Source organism: Acanthochromis polyacanthus, chromosome 9, assembly GCF_021347895.1.
Source record: "Acanthochromis polyacanthus isolate Apoly-LR-REF ecotype Palm Island chromosome 9, KAUST_Apoly_ChrSc, whole genome shotgun sequence".
NCBI classification, from domain to species: Eukaryota; Metazoa; Chordata; class Actinopteri; family Pomacentridae; genus Acanthochromis; species Acanthochromis polyacanthus.
In genome coordinates this window covers 29,634,043-29,658,140 of record NC_067121.1, presented here as the reverse complement: position 1 = coordinate 29,658,140, position 24,098 = coordinate 29,634,043, and the positions used below count along the sequence as shown (strand labels likewise).

Genomic DNA, 24,098 nt, shown 5'->3' with positions numbered 1-24,098 from the left:
AGGAGTGTGATGAGTATCTAAATAGAAGCTGAGGTATTTACTGAATACAGGGAATTTTTTTCGCCATTTTTGATGAATGTATGTATGTATGTATGGATGGATGGATGGATGGATGGATACTTTATTAATTAATAGTGATTCTACAGGAAATGTCCTGTGAGCTTCTTGCCTTGTCAACACCACTTTTATGAGAACACAATTTTTCAACTTAGTGGTCAGATGCATCCTTTATAGATGGATGGACCTTAAGTTTTCTTCTTTGTCAAATGACCATCCATTACCAGATAATGCCATATATTCTTGGGTAGAACCGTTTTAAAACTTATTTGGACATTTTGCCTTCATACCAAGGATTCCGAAACAAAGCATTCAGCTGAGAAGTATCTTTTGACACCAGCCAATATGATGACTAAGGCCCAAAACTGAGAAATGCGAGAACAGTGTCTGAAAACCACATTATGCCAGCCTACAAAAACTTGACACCACAGCGGGGGAAACAACCCTGAAGCGTCACAGTCTTTTCTCTTCGTCAGATATTTCAAAGACGTAACAGTTGGAGTAAAACTTCAACATGAAATGGAAACTGGCAGGATATTGGTATTGGTTTCGTTCAACCAGCCAACTATTTGACCACATCCTACCTATCCACATACTTCATTCAAACTTTCAGCAGAATTCTAAGGTGACACTAACATTAACAGGACTTTACGTCAAGCGGAGTGAAGAATTTCCCCTGGGTCATTACGTAAAAGGAAAAATCCCCCAGAAGCATTTCTTTGAATGTTCACTGCAGTGATTTACTGATCTGTGGATTTCTTGTGGCACACAGTGACAGGTTTAACCGTAGAATCTACAATCATACTTTTGTTTTAGTGCAAAAAAAGTACATTCTGAAAATTTTCACATTTAAGGAACTATCTTTCTACAAAATATAACCAACCTGAAATTTCTTTCAGTTCAATGTCAGCAACATTATGCCTCAGTTTATCATTTACACATTACAACTTAAATATCAGTGTCTACAAAGAAACAAAACATTTAGTCACAGATGTCAAAAAATAACAAAAATAAGAGAAAATAATACAAAAATGACACAAACAACAAAAGCGAGAACCAAAATGAGAAAAATAAGACAAATGACCTGAAACAAAACAAAAAAGTGACAAAAAATTGGACAGAAAAGTTACAAAGCGACAAAAAAAATGGACAAACGACAAAAACGATGCAGAAAACAATGAATAAAGCTAAACACAAAATGACAAAAATGAAACAAAAAACACAAGTGAGACAAAAAGGAAGCACAAAACAGCAAAAACGAGAAACAAAATGACAAAAAATGAGACAAACGACCTGAAACAAAACAAAAGAGTGACAAAAAATTAGACAAAAGTTTCAAAGTGACAAAAAAATGGACAAACGACAAAAACGATGCGGATAACAATGAATAAAGCAAAACACAAAATGACAAAAATGAGACAAAAAACACAAGTGAGACAAAAAGGAAGCACAAAACGACAAAAACGAGAAACAAAAAAAAAACAAGACAAAATATTACAAAATGAGACACAAGATGACAAAAGAACAATCTAGTATTTTAATTTATGATCAAAATAATTTGCCCTGGTCAAGTTAATGTCTTCTGTGTAATTTTTACACAGAAGACATTAACTCGTACTGTGGGCTAGATTGGACCCTCTGGAGGGCCGGTTTTGGCCCGCGGGCCGCATGTTTGACACCCCTACACTACAGGGAACAGTTGATCTTTTCTGTAATTTGGTAAAATATATTTGTACTCAAACAAAATTACTTGGAAAAAATCAGCACATATTATAATATCATCACAAAATATATATTTTATGTATCACAAAAATCCAGTATGAGGCATCCCAATCTAATATACTTCAAATGTGAATAGGACCCTAAACTGTCCTTCCTCTTGTGGGGACATGCTCAGCACCTACAAAATGAAACATTCATTCCAGGCTTCCATACACCATCAGGCTATGAAGTTATGTGGGTCCATAATTCATTTTCTACATGTTCTGCTATTCATTTACATCACATTCCTTCAGGCAGTTCACTATATGGAGTGTCAGTCACACAGAACGGTGCGTTACATACCAGCGCTTTATTACAGTTCAGCACCTTTTACTGTGGAGCCTGCTGAAGGCACAATAAAGATTATTACAGGGTGTCATGGTTAATTAAATTGCCTCTGTGCAATCAGCAGGCAACAGGACGGCGTGGATGTGTATCTTAACAGAAAATCCAGCTGTTTTTGAAAGCCGCCCGTGAATAGTTCTGGATTTTAGTAGCTGGTTTCTGTCTCATGGCAGACTCTTATACAAATTATAGGTAGAAGGCTGTAATAAAACTAAAAACTCTACAGCATACCTCACTGTGTCACAATAATTCAGGGTGGAAAAAGTGGAGCTGAGGTGTTCTGGAAGCCTACGTTAAGAGAGTCCTTATTGAGATTAAGTGGAGAAATGATTGTTGAGATGAAGGTGTTTTCTGTGCAGTGGACAGTAGAGCAGCTGTCCACATATTAAAAGTTCAGTGATGTTAGGATTTTGCCCAAAGCTGGTTGTGAACTTTCCAAAGCAAACACCAACACTGTTGATTATACCCTGGAAACTCACATGCAACAACATATCCAAGCCTGTTTATCTCTGCTCCCTTCTATCAATAAAGCACATTTAGATAAACATCACTGCAAGTTTTAGTGCAAATGAAGATCAAGACATTTATAAATCATGGCATGCAGGGTTTAGGATCCCTACCTCTAAAGAACCAAAATAACGTCACTGATAAGCCCTTATCCTGACCTTAGTGCTTCATGCATGTGATCTGATGGAAAATCAAGAGTTATATTGACCCACTGGGGACTAACTGTATTATTCCACCTCAGATTTTTACTGCTTTCATAGACTAAAGATTTTCACTCAATTTTCTTTACAGCTGTCCTACGGCGCTTTATTTGTAATCAAATGAAAAGCTCAGATGGAGGCTATGTGCTAGTTCATACCAAATTACTGTCTCCCAACAGTTCCTTTTGTCAAGACCCCATTACAGCAATGACGAACTATTGAGTGATAAATCTGACGTGTAAAAACCTGACGTTCACAGAGGTTGTTGTGTTTAGTGCTTCACAGAGCAGCGGTTTTCCACCTCACAGGGCTCATCCCACTCTGGCACAGCTGCAGGCCCCCCGGCTGAGACATCCAAAACCAGTAGCTCAACAGCAGGATAAAGGAGGGGGAAAAAATGCAGATGAAAACATGGTACAAAAGTGTAGCAATGTTGCCTCAATCTCAGGGCTTTGATCTGCTATTCTGTGAGGTAGTTGTAGAAAAAGTAAATTATACAAGGTTCTTTTTCTTAGCTCAAACTTTACTCAAACAGTTGATGTTTACAAAGAGTGTACACATTTAATGCTGCCTTGGAGACAGACCCAAAGAAACCAGACAGACAACAGAAGCCATGAAAAGGGCAATGGTAAAGGGTCTGTGCACCTCGTCCTACTGAGAGCCCAGAGACTTCTCGTAATTCTCTACACAAGACTACTTCAAAGCAGGTACAACGGACCGAACACGAAAGAAAATCTCCTCAAATCTGAAAATTAAACTCTTAAACTGCAGTTCTGAATCAAACTATGACCTGACACTACGATCTCTAAAGCTAGCTTTTAGTAGAAACACAAAGAAACTCTCAACGCAGAGGAGGCAATGACTCTAGAAAATGCCTATTATCCTGTGAAAGGACAGAACAGTAAGTGCTTTTGTTTGATGAGGAACTTGAGCCAGAATCATCCTCAACTTCCAATCCCTGCAAAGGAAAAAGCGAGCCTCAACATGTAGACGGCATGTCTGAAAACCTACCCATATAATAAATATAAATACATCTGAGGTTTCCTACGGATTGGGAAAAGGGCATGACAAAAATAGCTTTGTTCTCAAACTTCACGAACTTGCATAAATAAAGCGTAATAATATTAATTACAATAGTTTAATAAACTGAGAAAAACCAAACTACGCTCGGCCCTTTGAAATGTAAGGCTTGGGCCTATAAAACACGTCCAGACTTCCTGTGTCCTCACAGTAGATGCATGATGACACACCTCAGTGCAGATGAACTAGAAACACACTCCTCAATCCAAACATGAGGTGAAAAGTACAATCTAAAAAGATTTGTTAAAAAAGTGACCTCGAGACATTTAATTCTTTGGGGTTGCAACTGAACACAACTCTCGTTTAATTGAATAATTCATGAAATCAACAGCTAGCGGACTCTGAGTGGAGTTAAACTGCACGACTCAGTAATGCTTCCTTTAAAACCTCCTTCCCCATTTTCCTCACAGCAAAACGTTACTGTAATCAACTGTTATGAAAATAACATGAGTCTGTAAGAAAGATCACTAGAAAAACGGTCTATCGCACATGGTGTAGTTAGTTACTCTGCGGCTGCTAAATGTGGTGGAAGAGAAAAAGAAAACGTCTTGCCCCAGTAAGACAGTCCAACCTTTTCCAATATTTAATAATTCATTGATGGCTTCTTCCTGAGAAAAAGAAGAAATGATGAAATGGAGGAAAAAAAAAAAAACAATCTACAGAGTGTAGTGGGAAATGGAGGTCGAAGAATCTTATTCAATGCACACAAAAGTCATTTAAAGTCCCAGCCGTAGTTTATAAATATGGAGCCCGACGGGCCGTGGAAGAACAGGAGCAGGGGTGGTCATTTCTATCAGCAGTAGCCAGAAACACAGAAGCCAGACCAAGAAATGAAAACCTTTGGCTCTCTGTGGTGGGTTGATGGGGTGGAAAGCAGGAAAAAGCAATCACTCCATGATGGCTCGGTAGATGACGGGCTCGATGTAGTCCTCCCTGTATCGAGAGTTGATGACCCGCTGCCTTTTGGAGTTCTGTTTGACGTCGCTCTGTGCGAAGAGCTCGAAGCGCATGTCTGATGCCACCGACTGAGGACGAAACACAGCATTAGATGTAGAAAGAACTGCTTGCTAACAGTCACACTTGCTACTCCAAATGTTCTGAGCATAAAAGGAATGTAACAGGGTTTCTGCAGAAATCAGTCAGTCAAATTTAACACTTTTAATGCCATTTTAATGCTATACTGTAAAAATTTTAATGCCACGACCGTGAACTCAACAGATAACTCAGGTTTGCTTGTTTGTAGATGACTTTTATATGAAATCTGTCCCTACATTTTACCATTTCTGAATCCAGAAGCCACCCCTGATCCCCCACAGTCATTCTCTGAAATCCACGTTTTCTGGCTATTTTTGCTGGAATTTGCATTTCCCAGCTCTCCTCCACCTGGTCCAACCTGCTGGCCACTTTAAAAACATTCAGTTTTTGGCAATTGTACCCAACCGGCTGGAACAGTTATCGCAATGCTTCGGCATGTTTATGCAGATTCACATATCTGATGAATCGCAGTCTATAATTACGTATTATTATATCATTATTATCAAATATATTTCTTGAAACCTGCAGAAAGAATTTTTAATGCCACCAAGAATCAAATGTAATGCTATTTAAGACCTTCATTTTCACAAAATCTATTTAATGACTATTAATGCTTTCTGATGCCCTGCAGAAACCCTGTTTGATGTTTTTAGTTTACCATTCGTGACTTGACTCGTTTGGGCAGATCCTCATCTAGACTGTAGATGTCTTCTCGTTTCACTGTGATTTGGGACCCATCCTCAAACTCCACCTGAATATTCACACACAAGCATGAAAAGAGCTTCATGTTGATTTAAATCTGCTACAGGAAATTGCACATTGTAAAATTAAGGTTGTTAGCGGTTGGTTAATAGACCACAAAATAACTGGAGGAAAATTTTTTACGCCAACCAGATGAAAGCACTTTAGTTTCAGATATCACAAGCTGATGAGTGCACTTCCACGATGAATGTGCCATGTGTTTAACCACACACTTTGGGTTTTTTTTTTTATTATTGTGGTTTGAACACACAATTTAGACAGCGTATGTGGTTCATGCCCAGACATAAAGAGAGAAAGGAGGTTTACCAGGTACATGGGGATGGAGTGCGATGCTATGAATTTGGCTCCATAAATCAGACCGTCCGTCCATCGCACTTGAACGGCGTCACCTTCGGAGGGCGGACCGAGGCGGACACAGTCACGGTTCTGCAAACACATCAAAGCACGGTCAACTCAGGTCATGTAGTAGATAAAGAAACCCATCTAAACCCTGGCTATCTTGTTTTATATCGGTCATTAAGTTTATCAGCCCAATGCACATTTTGCTAATGCCTGAAGCAATTTATTAACCTCGATGTCCTCGGGGAAGAGGTTGTCGCTGTACGATCCGTCGTCGAACACCACCTCGTAGAACGTAGCGGTGGTCAGCTCCACCACGTCGCTGTGGTAATAACGGCCGTTTCTGTATTTACAGATCACCTTCTGGCCCACCGCCAACTCGCGCATGGAAGCCTTGTTGCGCTAAAGGAGGAAAAACTGAGCGTTACTCTCTATAACCCTTCATTCCACAGAACTGACTGCTACATTCAAGATAAGACTGGTTCCAGTGCAGTAAACAACTAAAGCCTATGAGGAAAACTCTGCAACAACAAGTCTTTAGTGCTGACAAAACACTGTTTGTTAATAATGTGCATCAAAAAAAAAAAAAAAAAAAAAAAGGTGCTGCTCTCTCAGCTCTCTGGTACAAAATAAAAACTTTGGAGGACAAGATTTTGATGGTTGCACATCTCTGACAGCACCAGGCAAATATTTGTCTTCCCCACCTGGTGAATTAAAGCAGCGTGAACACGTACAATAGTAAGAATCCCTGCGGCAGTTTCCCAGCTCAACCTATGCTGCAGCTGATTAAATGAGTGCCGGAGGCGAGACGCAAGGCTGATCAGGCAGGCTTCACTTTCTACAAGAACCCACACATTAAGATTCAACAAGTAAAAATGTCACAGAGACAGCACTATGACAGATGCATTTATCCTCTTCTGAAATAGAATAAAATGAATCCATATTTAATTTCAAGTGTGACAAGAACTGAAACCAACAGGTTACATTCAGCACAACAACAAATGGCAACACAGATCGAAACAGAAGTGTGAACAAGTTCCAGTTATGACAGTAAAATGACTGCTAGTTAACAGAAACAGCTAGAAGAGGAGATTAATCAACCAAAGATTGATTGATTGATTGTGGACATGGTGTTAGACTGAGTTCATTTATTCTGATAACAGAAGGAACATTTCTTTCCAATGAAGAACTGAAATAGTTTATTTATCCTACAATAAATAATCTCATGAGCATCCAAAAGCAAATCAAAAGGGAGGTGCTCTCAAAAGAGTGTTTCTGGCAGACAAAGTCGCTCTCATAAATCAAGTTAGGATAAACCTGGCACTTCTCCACAACATGCATATCAGTTCTCAAAAAAGAGAAAGTGTTTGTGCAGAAATTATTCACTACTGACTTTTCAGCTAAACAACCAAGCTACGCAGTGAGATCAGCATTTGAGTTTGCGTGCTGTGTCTTGGTTTTGTTTCTTTTCTAAAGAAATGGTCCAGTTAACCCCCTCAAATGTAAATAAGGCTTCACAAGCTAATGTCTGCAGGAATTAAGTGACCACTGCATCCAATTCATTACTGTCAGTCTCACCCTAGCTCTGCTAGTTTACCTCAGGTATGACTGGCGTTCTGTGTCTGTGGCAGGTGATGAAGACTATGAACGGCCAGTCATCTGGGTGCATGAGGACACCAGCTGCCTGAGCGCAGGTTGGATGAAACGCTGTGGAGCAACGGCCATGGGAGCACTGGACACAGCAGCCCTTCACCTCCCTCTTCATCCGTTTCCTGCAGTATGCACACTTCTGCAAGAGACAAAGGCACAAGTGTGGAGGGGGAACAAGGGACACGAGTTGCAGGTTAAAGCAAAGGAAATCCAGAGGAAGGAAAGGAGGAGTAGGGAAACAAGCCAAATGAGGGGGAAGAGAAGGAGGAAGATAAAAGTTATCAAAGTCAAAGGTAGGCAGACCCAGACATGAACTGGAACACAGCTATGTAGAGGGAAATTACACAACTTCCCTTTGATAGTTTAATGGCATACTGACATCATATATCCTTTTTTAAGTGAATCTTTTGAGAAAAGTTCCTTTGAGATTAACACCAACAATGGAAACAAGGCCACCTATTGTGACCAACGCCCTGGATTATTTCCAGTACACTGCCTGTGACTCAAACTAACCACAGAAGGTCAACGTAATGTTAGACTTAAACACTATTTTGAAGTAAAAACTTCAGGGAGCTGACTCACAGTTTAAAAATCACCGTTTGTTTTATGCGAGAGCCATGTCCGTTATGCAATTAAGCAGTATGTGTTTTTCAAAAACATCCAGGAACCAGAATGAGAAGTGAAACCATGAGGACACACAACAGGCACCACACCAGCTTCACTGACAAACGTGCGTCCTCAGTGAGAACCACAAGGAGGTCGTCAGAGTACAGCTCTGTGCAGGAAGAATCTGATGTGGGTCAAAGGTGCATGGAGGTCAAAAAAACAAAACTGACTCAATGTCACAAATAAGCAGAAAGGTACCGTGGTTACAGTGAGATATTCAAACAAACACCAGTTAAAATGATTGCTTGCAACCACACTAATTCAATCTAAGAGAAAACTGCAAAGAGGTAGGGAAACTCCAGTTTGTTTTCAGGGCTGGGACACATCACACCGACAGGAATTACCTTCATGCCTAAGGCTACAAAAACAGTTCCTCTCATCCAAAACAATGCAACCATATCCATAACACCACAAGGCTGTAGCTGCAGTGTCTTACCAGTCTGAAGCGTGGCAGTGGGATGGCAGAGAGGTCAATGGGGCTCCGCTCGGTGATGTTGACAAAGCGAGCTTCCAGCACAGTGATGGCACACAGCACATGAACCCACCTGTGTCAAAGGCAAACATGAAGTGGATACTTGACAAACAGGACATTGTACCAGGAGCCAATGTTTCTAGAAATGTCAGTGCACATATTCAGCAATGTGGTTTAAACAACTGAACATTGCAACAAATAAAACAACTAAACATTGTGTGTGTAGTCCCGTCTAATATCAGGAATTCTCTACACGTTACAAAACAATTGTCTGAGAATCAATTATGTAAACTCAAGGTTCACTTAGATGTACAGGGTGGGGAAGCAAAAATGTCCTGTCAGGTAAAAACAACTATAAATGGGTATAACTTTTTTATTCTTTGGAATTTTAAACTGATTTCTTGAAGAACACAAATTTAAAGCTTTCAGAACATGTTTATTGAACATGTCCTCCATCAGCCATGATGAAGGCCTCGATGCAGCCTCTGAAAGAGGCACAGCCCCTCCTGATATCCTCCTTGGGGTAGGCCTCCCATTCCCTGGAGAATACAGCCTTAAGTAAATCCATATTGGCATGAGGGGTGGCATTAATCCTCAACTCAATGGCGCCCCATCAGAAAAAATCCAGGGGGTTTAGATCAGGTGAGCTCGGGGGCCAAATGCCTTTGGGCCAAAAGTTTGCCATATTCTACTCAGAACTTTTGAACCTTGATTGATGTGTGAGCAGGAGCTCCATCTTGCTGCCACACATAGTTGTTGTCAGGGTAGGTGGCCTTCAGCCAGGGCAAAACGGTGTACCTCAGAACTTTGTAATACACATCAGCCCCGATTTTCTGATCTGGCTTGAAGAAGTAGGGGGGCATCTTATTGCCATCTGAGCCCAAGACTCCCAGGACCATCTGGAGATCTCTTGGTGCCCAAACAGGATTGTCTGGCATGCTGGATGCGGCCAGTGGTCCTCTCACTGATGCCAGCAATCTTGGAAATGTCCTTTTGAAGGATTTGGGCATCCAGGAGATCACAAACCCTACTGCGTTTTGCTTGTTGCTTGCTCACTTCACAATGCACCAAGGTCTGACAAATACTAAAAAGATTGGTTAAAGGTAAGGAACTTTGATTTTAAGTATTGTTTTGATTGCCCTCACCGTTTAGGCAGGACATTCAAATTTGTCAATAGGACATTTTTGCTTCCCCACCCTGTATCGTCTACTTTTCTAACAGCTGCTCAGTTTTCCACAGTAGTCTTGAAGATATACATTTAGTGGTTTGTATAAAAGAATATGGCCTAGATAGTAATTTCCATATAAGTTTTTTTTAAATAAAGGTTACAACTTCATCTTGACTCTTCTCTATGTTTTAGTGTGGTTTTAACGCACCAGTGAGTTTAAACCACATCCCTGTACATTTTCATTACATTTCTACAAGTATTCCACATTAAGAAATGGAAAATACTATACTGTAGTTTGCTAAAGTGCAAAAATATGAAATACTGCTAAATTCTGAACAATAAAAAGAAGAAACAACCAAGCAGATCCCCTGCTGCCATAAGCAAGTTAAGATGGCTGGTTGATAGGGAAATGCTGCTTCTGTTGAGGATTTCCTGTCATTGAAACTGACATGCAGTTATCATGCCCTGCACATCGTGACAAACTAACCACAAAGTGAGTGTGTGTGAAAGCCACCCACACACATGTACACTGTGTGTGTATGTTCGCATTTGAAAAATGAGTTTCGCTGGAAGTTTTAACTCCACCAGATGGATTTGAGCAGTGACAGACTGAAGAAACAGGCAGTAATAATGCGGTCAAGGAGAGTCAGTGTTGGATACGAGCAGCAGTGTGCTGTGTTTCAGCCGGTCAGATTCACGACGACACAGTTGTTCTGTAAATATGAATCCATTCGACTACGTGTCTTTTCTGTCTGTTCTGCTCAAAGGTTTTTCCCTGTTAAAAGGGTGTTTTCCTTGCCACTGTCGCCTTTGGGCTTGCTCTGGGGGTCAGGCATATGGGTTCTGTAAAGCGTCTTGAGACAATTTGACTGTAACTGACGCTATATAAATAAGATTGAATTGAATTTTCTTTCCTTTCACTATTTTAGAACTGTGACCAAGGAGAATTTGATTTTGAGGCATGGGATCACATTTTCTTAGAAAACGTTTTCTACATTTTACTTCTCAAAAATCCCACAATCAACGTCAACGAAAACAGTTGATCTTCATGTCACCCTGATGCTGGATGACATTAAGAAGTTCAGTCTTATTTTCCACACTACAGTGACAGTACTATTGTCTGCTGGTGCTACTTACCTATCATTGTTGGCTCTCTGCAGAGCTCCACCTCTCAGGGAACACAGACAGCAGTCCTGAGGAGAAAAAAACACAACAATGTCTTAAATATTGACTCTGGTATAGCACTAAATCATCTTATCACATTTAAATATGGGTGTTTGGCTTTACAAACAGTCTACTGCATATAATTTTTTGCTCAAATTTGGGATAAATGTGTCTCCTCTACTGGATAAATCACATATGAAGCTTAATCTATTGCTGATTCTTTGCTTCTCATAAACCCGCTGTACACCTGCCAGCACAACTGTCAGCAACGCCTCACTGCACTGTCTACACGCACGCTAACGGGCAACATACCGAATCAGTGAAGCGCAGAGTGGCACAAACAAATAGACAACAGCAGGCAGGTTCAGTCAAACCGTCACTGGCTAGCTTTGCTGCTGCTTCTTTTTCAAGTTCACCTCTCCTCTGAAGTGTTGACATGTAACAGCATTTAAACATCTGTATGTTGTTTGGAGGCAAGGAAGCCCTCCAGAGACGATGCCTGGACTCATCAAATACAAAACTACTGATCAAATTAAAGGGGAAATAACAGCCTGACATGGACATCCTGACCACTGCTGAAGTAACTGGTTACACTGATAACATGATGAACAGCCAGAACCCCTCGGGAAAAACATCTAAAAGATATGCAAAACTAGTTATCAAACTTATTAAAATACTTGAATGAGAAAAATAAGTTGGATTTCACAAAATCTAAACCGACAACAAACGAGGTTAGTGAAAGAGCACAAAATCAATGTCCTTTCAGGTGTCTCAATGAACCAGAAAGTGAAGCACTGCCCACTGGTGGTCAAAGATGTTAGAGCTAAATCTGAGCAACATTCCCAGAATGCCTCACAAACATCTATTGTTCTGAGCATACAGGAATGCTAACAGCAAAGGAAATTTGAGGATAAATTTGACAAACAAAGATGGGAAAAACTAATTCCCCCAACCAAAACCCACAAAGGAAGGGAACACTCTCACTGTCTCTGTACAAAGGAAGTGGAGGAACAGAGAGTTTATTTTAGTGCGACACAAACTGGGCTTGTCAGACGCAGTGAACTACAACATCTATCTTTGTGTCATTGATGTGGAACACTATAGTTTATGTTGTGCTTTTAGGGAAAATGAATACTGCTGTTAAGACACTGATTCATCACCATCATCACATGCACATTCATTTTTGTCGAATGTCTTCAAAACAGGGAATATGAAGCCGCAGTAGGACTAATTCATCATCATGATACAACAGGGCTGCGGTGGCTGTAGTGTCAGCAGCTGCAGCTAACTTCAATTAAAAAAATAACTTCACAATGCGCCCCCAGCAGACAGTAAAAGTTTATCTCATGATCTTCCACATGAGTATGACTCAACGGTTGCAGGCTGCAGTTATAGGCCTGCTACTGGCTGCACATTTCATGCAGTTTCCTCCCCTCCTTCCGCTGCCTACATGCTCCCACTTTCACCAACCTACAGCACTGAACATTTCAAGTTTTACCAAAGATTTAGATCGTGGAAAAAGGATGTCCTGCTACTTTTTCTGCGGTCGATGATAATTACTATTTTAAAGACAGTGCTCGCCTCCCTACATCGCTGCTGCTTAACTTCTCCATTACTGTAGTGATTGGTTTAAGATGGAACTGTATGATCAAACATCTAAACAAATGGAAAAAACACATGACCACAACACTGGAACTAACAACAAAGTCCAGACATTGACTGGAGCTACTGTAACAGATTGCAACAAGCACAGTTCTATTCTATAAAATGGGACTGTAATTGTATTAAACAAACAACACTATTTTCTCCTCTAGAAAAACAACAATGAGATGCAGTACAGAAAGGCTACATGAGAGAACCATGAGGGTAGCCATGCTGCAAATTGGTACCACTAGTCTGTCACCTGAGAAAGTGAGCTGTATGTTTTCATTATCGAATCCTTAATGTCACATGGTTTTTGTTCTAGCCTTTTTCTGGACCATTGCTTGTTGTGATTTACTTCATGTTTGTTTTGAAAAAATCTGCAGATATTACAGATGTAACGTTAGTGCATTCAGTTCCAATGTCAGGAAAATTATTCTTTTTACACATACAAGATCACATGTCCATTGAAAATGTTTTTCTAGGCTTTTCAAACCTATTTTTTTCCACTGTGCTTAACTGTTGATCATAATCTGACTCCAGAAGCCTCATCACTTACCAGAATCAGTCTGGACACACAGGCAAAAATACATATTTTCAATAAAGGAAATATTTTGCAAAATTTTATTCAACATACATATTTTATTAGATTAAATTTAATATATAGTTCATAACGAATCAAATATATATTTGATCTAATGGCCATATTTCATCTGTAGTGCCAAAAAATTATAATTAATGAGATTTCCTGTGTGTCCAGACTTTAGGGACACCCTGTATTATGCACTATGGTCATTTTCATGAAGTCCAATTGAAATAATTTACCTCGAATGCACTGTTAAAACGTGTCCTAGCCCAATTAACTAACCTCAGTGACAGCATCAGCCTCACAGCGGGCACACAGCCAGTCATCCAGGTCTTCTTCATCCCCAGACACACCATAACAGCCTAAACAGGAACAGAAAAGAACGTGGCACATATTCAGTTCTCAAGCTTGGATATTTGCATCGTCTGGCCCACTGCTGCCAGAAGTGTTTTGGGATTTACCTTTTAGCTTGTGTAATTGTGTAGATTAGTTAAGCAACAAGACTTCTCGTTACACCTACTGAAAACAGTTTCATTACAAACATGGGGGCAAAAATGGATTGGAAGAGGAACCAATCCATTTTTTGGGTAAATCAAAAAGAAGCTAGTTTCCTCTTTCAACAAAAAAATCCCCCCCAAGCTTCCCACTGTCAGCAGCAGAGACATGCCTGGAGTTATGACAGTTTGTAACAGTACATTTAAGAATAACAGTTAATCGTTTGGTTTCCCAAAGAACAGCAAAGAACCTGCTCGTATAGCATGTTAGAGATATTTCATTTAACAATCTGTCAAGTGTTCCAACTTGAATAGAAATCTGTTCAGAGAAAAGGGGCTTACTTGTATGTACACGGACACAGCACTGAGCACAGCTGACCAGTCGGCTGGTCCCGTCTTCTGCTACATGAGGGTTAGATAGCTGTCCTTCCCCGCTGTCACTCGTCTTGTTGGATTGGGTGTTGAAACACATTTCAGGGATGAGAGGTTTGGACCACTGCTGCCCCCCTGGACGCTTCACCAACGTCAGAGTGGAACTGACGCTAGTGGACTCAGACTTCAGAGGACAATAAAGAAATTTGTTAAGATATTACTTCAGACAATCTATGAAAATCAGAACGTGCAGGTATGCCATCAAAGAAGTTACCTAAGCTAATGTTAAGAGAATTACAATAATACCGTGGTAAATTAAAGTTAGAATTTATTAAATAACATGTAGCACATTTGTTTTGCTTAAAAACATACCAATCTTGCATTAAAAAAAATATTAGTTTTGCCTTCAGCTATGTCTAAAATAAAGCAAGTAAAAAAATACCACACTAACAGACACTGTCTTTTTATTTTTGCTTTTAATAGCCTTGAGCACCGATACATCTCAGCCCTACTATTTTTAATTGATGCTTTAACGTGTTTTAATGTTTGATTGTCAAAAATGTCAGTGGACACGTTTTGTCCACACGACATTAATATAAAAGAACGGTAACAAGACAGATAGATAACACAACACACACTAGAAATGTGGAAAATGCCTTTAGCTGTTACCTGATGGTAAGTGTGGAAGAGCAGGCAGATGGAGCAGTAAGGAGCCTGTTGGCCCATGCTTTTGTTGTATTTCCTCTCTGCCTCGGGGTTATATGGTCGACACTGCCACAGCTGGGATAGAGGTTTTGCCCACTCCTCTTTCTCCTCTTGTTCCACCTCCACATCAACATACATATCTGTGAAAAGATGACGGGATAGACAAAGGGGCGGTATGAATGGAGGAGAAAGACGATGGTGAATTCATTACAGTTTAGAAAATAACAGGGAGAAAGACATGAGAATTTGAATCATATGCTGATAATAAGTATATATTGGAAAAAGCATAAAACAAACAGCTAAGGTTTTTAAAACAGGGCCTATAATTATTACAGTAAATACAGTGCTTAGTAAACTGTACCACTACACACTACCACATTACGTGAATTTACTAAATAACTACCTACCATCATCACTGTGCAGCTCTCTGATTAGAGGGTGATGGCGAGGCAGCTTACAGAGCTCTTCCTGCTGCTGCTGTTTTGACACCAGTGACTTGCAGTATGACTGCTCTTCTGACACCTGCTGGAGTAAGAAGTGTATAACAAAGCATTTCAAAACAAGAACTATGCTGTATGTGCTGCAATGAACAAATGAAGATCGACTGAGATAAACTCCCCCCATACTGTGTTGGGAGCTCTGTACTGGTGTGCATACATTTGCAGATAAACGTCAGGTCCAGCCATTCCTTTGACAATTCGGTCACAGGAAGTAACTACTTACGTGATGATTCTGAGGAATCACCTTCACCTCATCTTGGATTGGTTTGCTGATAGGAATGGTGTCTTTCAGGAGGATAATGCCATTATCCGCAAGGGGGCATTGGTTACTCTGTAGTTTAAACAGCATGAATAACATTGAAAATTCATGGCAGAATTTGGAACAAAGTCTGGTAAAGTGTATTCTGCCATCAGAGAGAGCGTCCAGAATTGTTTTGTTAGTAGCTCAGAGATGTTAGTACGCAAACATCGTGCAAGAAAACCAGTACAGAGCAACCAAAAAGTCGGCTTTTTTTGGTCCCTACTTGCATAACAGAGGTGTACACCAGTAAACACTTTGTTAACCGAGCATAGAGAGAAACTTTAGGTTTATAAACAGAAATCAGACTCACTCGGGGTCAATTAAAGTGGTAACCTACTGAAGCAAACCTAGGCCATTTGCTGCCAAGCTGTCTTTAAAGAAACCCTGACTGTCTCTCTCCTCCTGTTGAGCCTTACAGGGCTGCTGGAGGGCATTTATTTGCAAACACTTGCAAAGAAATACCCCTGTTGGACATTGGTTCATTACCCAAGGTCTAAGTTTACTAATTACTACTTTTGTGATCATCCAGTGAGTTGGACAACTTGACAGAGAAGTCAAAGCATGCACCCTAACAATTTAAACTCACAGTGACATTTTCACTTGTTACATCCGATATGTGAGTATTTAGATAATTCAGTATAAAAAACAAACCTTTCGCTTGCTGTTCTTGGGAGCTTCCATCTTCTCATTGCTGAAGTCTTGAGACTGTGTTTGGGTATGAGGGGGAGCAGAGGTGACAGTTGGTTTGACTTCCGTCTTCGCTACTCCTGCTTGACTTTCAACGGGCCTCAGCACTTTGGGTTTGGTCTCCTCTTGCTCCTGCACCACAGGCTTCTGTGCTTCTGATTCCTTCTGTGCTACTTTGGTAACAACAACTTTAGATTCCAGCTGAGGCTCCGTTCTCTCGCAGCTTGGGGCTTGAGATGAAGACTGAACCTGTGTGTGCGATGGCGTGCAGACTTTGTGCTGGAGATGACGGGGTTGGTGCTCTCTGGCATAGCTGTGCACCTGGAGCTGTGTGTGAGGCTGCCGCTGCTTTTCCAGAGTGTAGCTGTGCACTTGTAGAGCGTCCTTTGGACTCAGAGTCCTGTGGAAGAGCAGGCTTGCCACCCCCATTTTGCGGGCAGGTTGAGCTGCGGCTTCTGTCCACATAGGTGCCACTGAAATCGATAGATGTCCGTTTCTGTGCTGAGACTGAGATGAGATTGCAGGTGCGCGAGTCTTGGTATAATGAGGAGGACGGCCTCCGTCACTGTTGCCTTGGGTCAGGCCCCTGTGAAATGGATCCATTAGTGTGAGCTTGGTTGGGGTGACGACCAACTTTGGTGGACCTGTAAAATAAATTGGAGGGAGAAAATACACACTTTACTTTAACTTAATTACTTTTTACCAAAAGCAAATGTTGGTATAGGCTTAGCTGCTCTACAGGAAGCCAGTGCAATGATGTCATGACGATAATACCTTTATTTCTCTTGCCATCTTGTAAAATAGTTCGTGGAGGTATCAGACTTAGTCTAGGACGCTTTCCATATTGCGCTACAACATCTTCATCTTCATCTTTGGGAACAACCTCTTTGGGTAACTCCAGACACACACGGTGTCTCTTGGTCTCTATCCTTTGTGTAGTGCTGAGTAAAGATATGAGACAGAAGATCATAAAGAGCTGAAATCAAAATAACTCCTTCACATTCTTTTCTAATATCTAGCATTAGGAAACTGTACAGCACTTACAAGTATACCAACAAGTTACATATAAGTTAAACATGTGAACACCATAAAAATCAGGTATCTGAAGCAGAGAGACTAGACTCCTACACTGTAATTGCCAATTGACAGATTTGTCTTTTTGTTAGCTGCAATTTAGTTTTGTCTTGATTTCTGGGTGTTTTGGACAACATACACATCATAAACTACAGCAATGTAAAGATATATATATATATATATATATATATATATATATATATATATAAACAAACTTTATTACAGACAGAATGTTCAACAGAACAAAGAAATTAGCACCTTTTCAAAACATTAAGTAAAATAAATAACAAAAACAGATTAAGAAACTATGGTGATGTTGACAGAAAAAGCTATCCTCAAAACAGCTTTGTCTCTCGGCTGTGTTTTCTAAATTCATAGCAATTCATTCAAACGCAGTGAGTCACTTGATATCAATAACACTAAATAAAAAGCCCCTCTCTGGTTATTCAACCACAAGCCCACCTGTTAACCTATGTGTCCTAACAGCTGCATGTGACTGCAGCATGTTTTCTACCATCTGAACTTGCTGACAGAGCAGGTGCTACATCAGCTGCAATGCTTGCATCCTACACCTAAAATTGAAGGAAATCCAATCACAAGCACCCAGAAGTTGGTGATGGTTGTGCTATTTCTGCCTACTCTCAAATGCTTCTGGTGTTGAATCAAGAGTAAGTATCAGAGAACCTGAGTTGAGATGATGTAACTGGCATCAAGGTAGAAAGGAACCAGCATACCTCTGTTTACCACAAGTTTAAAAATGATCATAGTTAATGCGTTCAGCAAGACACATAAACTGCTCTATTGAAGTTTTCATTTGAAAACAGAGACAACTGGTGGCACTGAGCAGCTTTCAGAAGCAAATGTGTTGTAGTGTGTGGAGCGGGACATTCCTGAAAAAATGCATTATTTTATCCTTGGATGATTTTTTAACAAATACGAGCAGTAATTTGTTTTTTAAGATTAATTAGAAAAAAATGGCTTTGCCATGATTTATGTCACTTTAAAAAATGTCTTGTAGAGTAATTAACAAGGATTTACCACAGTTTGCAACTTCCCCTTTGCACAATAACTAGCTCTGATTTACATTACTCTACATAGAAAGCTGTAACAGATCACCATTTGACTCAAATTTGTCCAAAATACAAACCAAATCTGTGCTGGAAAGTGGAATTAAGAAGTGGATCACAACTGAAAATGTTTGCAGTACTACTGGTCAGCTATTCACAGCATCTTTGCAAGTGGTGGCAAACATGTCCCTTAACTTAATCCCATTAAAAATAAACATAGTTCTGAATATTGAAAAATACTCAGTTGTTCTGAGAAGGAAAACCTGCAAGGTATTGTAATTGAAAATAACAGAGAACATCCTATTAGTGACTGATACATTCATCATAATCCAATCACACCATGTCAGTGGGAATCTCAGCTGGTTGAGCAAAACCAAACAACACTCATTGAAAACAAGGGACAAAGGTAAGGGACATTCAGAGCAAATGACCCACCTCTTCCGCTCTCCATCCTCCCCACAGCCATCGATGGAGCTACTGTGGCTGCCGCTGGTGATGTCGTTAAAGGACTCGCCCAAGAACTCCTTCGCTTCCGGAGTGGGCCTTGAGTGGTCGATGGGTACCACGTCTCGCCCTGCCAGCCAATGTTCATAGCGATCTGGCTGGAATTTCTTCACAAATACATCCATGGAAATCTTCACCATGTCTTTACGGCATGAGCACTACAGGGGAGAAAGGCAGACACAGACTGTGGCTTCAATAATCGTTATTACTGGAATAGAATTCCATGTTCATTTATGACATTCTGTTGTTCTTCACACTAACACAAAAACAGATTTGGTTATTATGCAGAGTTTCCTATACGGTCATTGGTGGTCCTCACCAAAACAGCCTGCTTGCCGTACTCGATCCATCTCTCTGTGGCAAAGTTGGTGGATTCTGCACAGTTGAAGCCGTGGTTGAACCCAGCATGGTAGGCGTAGGGGAAAGTTACCATGAACTCACCAGCCTCCTGAGTAATCTTAGGAAGAGGTAATAATAAAAATATTTAGCAACAGCACTTTATGTATTTAACCTTTGCTCCAAGGATAAAGAAGAGGTCCTTTGTTTGAAATACAAACTCAGCACAGTCGACCGTTACCTTTTCAAATGGAATGCCATATTTCTTCAGTATCGAAGGAGAGATGAGAGTCATCTTGTGCCTCAAAAAGGCTTCACAATTTTGAGCACTACCAGGGAAGAACCCTAAAAGAAGAGAGAACAGATAGAAATAGCTTTAAAATATAAAACTGAGAAGTGATACTTTCCGTCACAGTTGACAGATTATGCATCTACAGAAAATAATCCACTAGTCTCCTACCTTTAGCCAGACGCTCCAGTCTTTTCCCATGCTCTGGAGGAACGCAGTACCTGTAGACAGTCAAATGAGTATTTATCCATCTGCTTAAGAGATTGTCAGTCTGACTTAAAATGCATATGTAGATACTACAGATATTATAGATACAATAAGTGCAGGAATATACATGCAAGACACTTTAAATGCTTGCACTTTCTCTATCTGGTATTCCAATCTGACAGGCTAATGCTACGTTTCCCAGGTGATGCTATATTCGCCTATGGGAAGAGCCATCTTTTCTAGTCTTAATATACAATTTTTCTATAAATCAGAGTTTTGTTGGGTGACTCTTCCTTGTGTAAATTACACTTATTTTTTATGTGGCAAAGAAAGCATTGTATAAATATCCACATTTAGCAACACATGTCTGAGATAACTGAGTTTCAAGTAGCATGTATCTAATCAAGAAAACTAAGCATCATGTGTCTTTACCATGATTTCGGTTCTCCAAAGTGTAAGTAATTGATACTGTAGAGGTCCATGTCCTCCGTATGCCATGCAAAGGTGGTCTTCCACATGCCAAAATACAGATAAGGTGTATTAACACCCTCAATAGTGATGCCACTGTCCCGTTCCACAGTATCCAAGATGGTATCCAGGTGGCAAATATTCCATTCTTTGACATCCTGCCAGAGCACAGAAAACAGTAAGATCAATAGGTAAGACTGGAAGCAGTCACAAAATCCACCATGATGAGTGACGAGATTATTCTCCCCTATAAACCCCGTCAAGAGAACCATCACAAATCCTGTCAAGACTAATAAACATTTACTACAGTCACAACATCCAACAAGTGTCAACTCACTGGGTCATACAAGGTTCCATTGACATCTGCCCCATATATGGGAGGGTTAAATGTCACATTCTTCCAGTACTTCCTTTCCAGCTCCTCAAAGTCATCATAATGTGGACTACAGAACCTAGAAAAGGTGTCAGAGACACTCAATTAGCATAGACACCATAAATGATTTTACAGCACGAAAAAGTTAAACATGTAGATGGTATTTAAAAAAATTATCAAGCTGAAATCTCTTTTCATTCAGCAGGTCTCACTTGTCACTGTTGGCAATCTTGCGAAATTCTCTGACAGCCATGGACTTCTTCTGAATGTTGTACTGCGTGAAAAGACCTGACTGGCCTGTCACCACCTGCTGAATGGGTGCAGGTATCACCAAATTATCGATGTCATCATAAGAACTTCTGGGCTTCCACTCCTTTGGTGGGACAATCTTGAAAGAAGAAAATAGACAGTGAGTAATTCTGTTATTTTACCAGTGTTTGAAATTAAGCCTACTGAGAGCAAAACTTTGGAAATTAGCTTTTTTTTCCCCTGACAAGCTGTTGCACACACGTTTGCATATGGAGTGATGGAATTTCAAGAACAGATATCCTTATATTTGTCTAAATAATTTTAGAGAATAAAAACAGATCTAAGATGGTGATTATTAATTTTACACCATAGCAATTTCTGCTGCTAAGAAATACAATCCCACACACATTACCGAGAAAGTGAAAGTGAAATCAGACACTGTACTGATACTTACTTTGGCCAGGCCTGCTTTGTGTGCTCCCTGGGACTCCATGTACGCAATGTAGCGACTGAAATCCTTGAATTCAGCAGCAGTGGGGTAAAAAGTCATGATCCCTTTGGTACCATGGTTTTGGGAAACCACGTCTGACGCCATCCCAAGACTTAATGGTTGCTCCTGCAGATCACAAATGGGGAAATTGTGACATTATAATGCGATATTTTGATGCAGTGTCATTTTAAATGGAGCACAACACCACCTTTGTACAAACAGACAAGCGCCTTTAGCTGGCTTGAGCATTTTGACCTGCACAGCTAAATTGAACAACAGCAATAATAATAATGACAATATGGGTAAAAATCGAAACAATATTTGTTGCAAGTAGCCGTGCTAACATAACTTTGGCACACAAAGTGGTTGCTGACAGTAGAAATATTGTCCAACTGGTTTGTGACTACTGAATATACTGGACAAAAACATAGAATGCAGTATTTTATTAAATCCATCTATATTTTGTAACATAGGGAATAAGCATTTGTGTTCAAACAAATGGCATCGCTACAAAAGAATGAGACAACGAAATCTGTACAATGTTGGAAATATTAACGGGCAGCTCGAGTGGGGTCATAGACCAGAAATAAGTCTATAAGGATTGCCACATGGGAGACAGAATCACAAAATGTCAAATTCACACACTTCTATCCAGACCATCATGAAGTAGACTGATTGTTGCATCAATCTGTGGGAAATTACAGCATAGTACAACACCTTAGGCAACAAATGGTGGAGTTGTGGACGTTAAAGTGGCTGGCTGAAGCCTTGTCTGACATGGTATCGTGTCAACAGCTCGTTCTCATCTTTCTCTTGTTATCTGTGGCATCGTGTCTTCTGAATAAAGCTGCATTTTAAGGCGGTCATAGTGAAAGAAGAGTGTTTGACTAACTCCATGGTTGAGAACACATTAAAATAGATTTTAGAGAAGACCATTTGCAAACTGTATTTACAGTTTTGTTCAGTGTGTCTCTAAAAGTAGCCGTGTCCTTGATGCTACACATTTTTCCCACTGCAAATTAAATCACTCCTATTTGTACTCTTAATATCGCAAGAACTGAATAGTAGAGAAAGCATAACCTTATTGAAACATGTCTAGGTAAATGTATCTGTTGTGTGTTATGCAATGGTGAATTACACGTTTTCTCACTATGGAGTGGGATAGGCTAACCTGGACGGTGCTGGGACAAAGATATTACCGACCGCGATTGGCTAAACCCGCGTCTCTTTAACAGTCTCTTTAATACGGCCCTACTGTTGAAGCCGGGCCAGCTAACATTAGCGCAATGCTAACTTGCTAAAGAAACATGAGCTAATTCACGTAACGGCACATAATGTAAAATTAGCACGAGCTGGTCTGATAGCATAGCACTGGTGTTCAAGTCCCATTTAGCTTCAGTACGTTCGTGACAGTGCAAAGTAACAAACACCACTGTATGCAAACTTGGTGTAAAGCAATTATCAAAACACGGCGTTAAGTAACCTGCCATTAATTCGCGTTAACACCGTGTGGGGATGAGACTAATCTCTGAATTGCAGACTCCATCATAGCTACATCCCGAGTACTGTTAGCAAACTTAGAGAGAGCTAGCTTTACCATTATCATGGCAGGAATTTAACGTTTAGAAAATAAAAAATACAGCTAGCTAACCTCTAATTTGTCGTCTGAACCCCTATTTGAGTCGAGTTGCGCAAACACTACAAACAGTGAAAGTACCAAGTCAATGATGCCTACATCAGGAATTAGACGATACCCGACCGTCTACATAAACTGGATAGCAGTTCCGGCTAGCTTAGCCGCCAGATTAGCACCGTGAGTTCTGAAGTTAACATTCTGTGGGGAAGCTACCTCGACATGCAAACACTTACGAGCTGCTCTCGGTTGATTCAGAGGTTGTCCCTTGTGTTGAAAATACCAAGTAATCAATAGAAACGGCGGCTGGGAACATAACAGGGAAAAGATAGCTTGCTAACTAACCCCCTGTGAGTAGATCACTGTCCTCCATTACCAGATCTACGCATGCACACGCAGCTCGGATTTTGTTTACCACAACACGCATGGGAGACGCTCAGCCAATCAGAGGGCGAGTCTGAAGACTCGTCTTATGACGGAGAGACCTTTTTTTGTAAATACCACCTTTATTAGCCACGATATTGCTTATATTGTTGCACTTTAGATAAAGTTTTCAAACAGAGAGTGTGACTTTCTAATATAAAGAAAATTAGAGGATACATTTCTAGGTTATTATGTTAGTAGTTTAATCATCTTTTCTCACTAGTCATCTATTTGCTATATAATTTTAGTGTCTTTACAATTCACAGACTAAATATATGGGAATTCACCATTAATCTTTTGTTCGATTTAATCGAAATAGTTAAATAATTTCAGTATTCTCTAAAATACATGAATCAAGCCTTTGAAAAATTCTATAGGAGCAATAAAGTGCTTTTAAAAACAAGACGTATTGAAACTGTAAAAATAAAATTAAAAAATCACACCAGATGTCTTTTTATTGTCATCATTATTTTGTGGATAAGCTGAATATGTA

At 40.1% G+C, this 24,098-nt stretch overlaps 1 protein-coding gene across 5 annotated transcripts; it reads right to left on the bottom strand.

The window, feature by feature from the left end:
- Window positions 1-3,372: 3,372 nt before the first annotated feature.
- Window positions 3,373-23,613, bottom strand: kdm4ab (lysine (K)-specific demethylase 4A, genome duplicate b). 5 transcript variants are annotated; one of them, XM_051953441.1, is made up of 23 exons: window positions 23,528-23,613; window positions 21,514-21,675; window positions 21,023-21,198; window positions 20,775-20,889; window positions 20,402-20,595; window positions 19,934-19,983; window positions 19,715-19,818; window positions 19,457-19,594; window positions 19,069-19,295; window positions 17,267-17,433; window positions 16,457-17,136; window positions 15,728-15,835; window positions 15,412-15,529; window positions 14,969-15,144; window positions 14,270-14,483; window positions 13,716-13,795; window positions 11,180-11,235; window positions 8,839-8,947; window positions 7,684-7,875; window positions 6,318-6,488; window positions 6,054-6,173; window positions 5,644-5,736; window positions 3,373-4,975 (listed from the first exon to the last, which is right to left on the bottom strand). In XM_051953441.1, exons 2-23 carry the CDS (start codon window positions 21,652-21,654, stop codon window positions 4,838-4,840), a joined length of 3,567 nt encoding a protein of 1,188 aa, XP_051809401.1. In that variant the 5' UTR covers window positions 21,655-21,675; window positions 23,528-23,613; the 3' UTR covers window positions 3,373-4,837. The 5 variants fall into 5 exon arrangements, with proteins under 5 accessions (XP_051809401.1, XP_022056380.1, XP_022056381.1 ...); XM_022200688.2 differs by having other exon boundaries at window positions 23,419-23,593; XM_022200689.2 differs by having other exon boundaries at window positions 15,412-15,526; window positions 23,419-23,593.
- Between the last annotated feature and the right edge of the window lie 485 nt (window positions 23,614-24,098).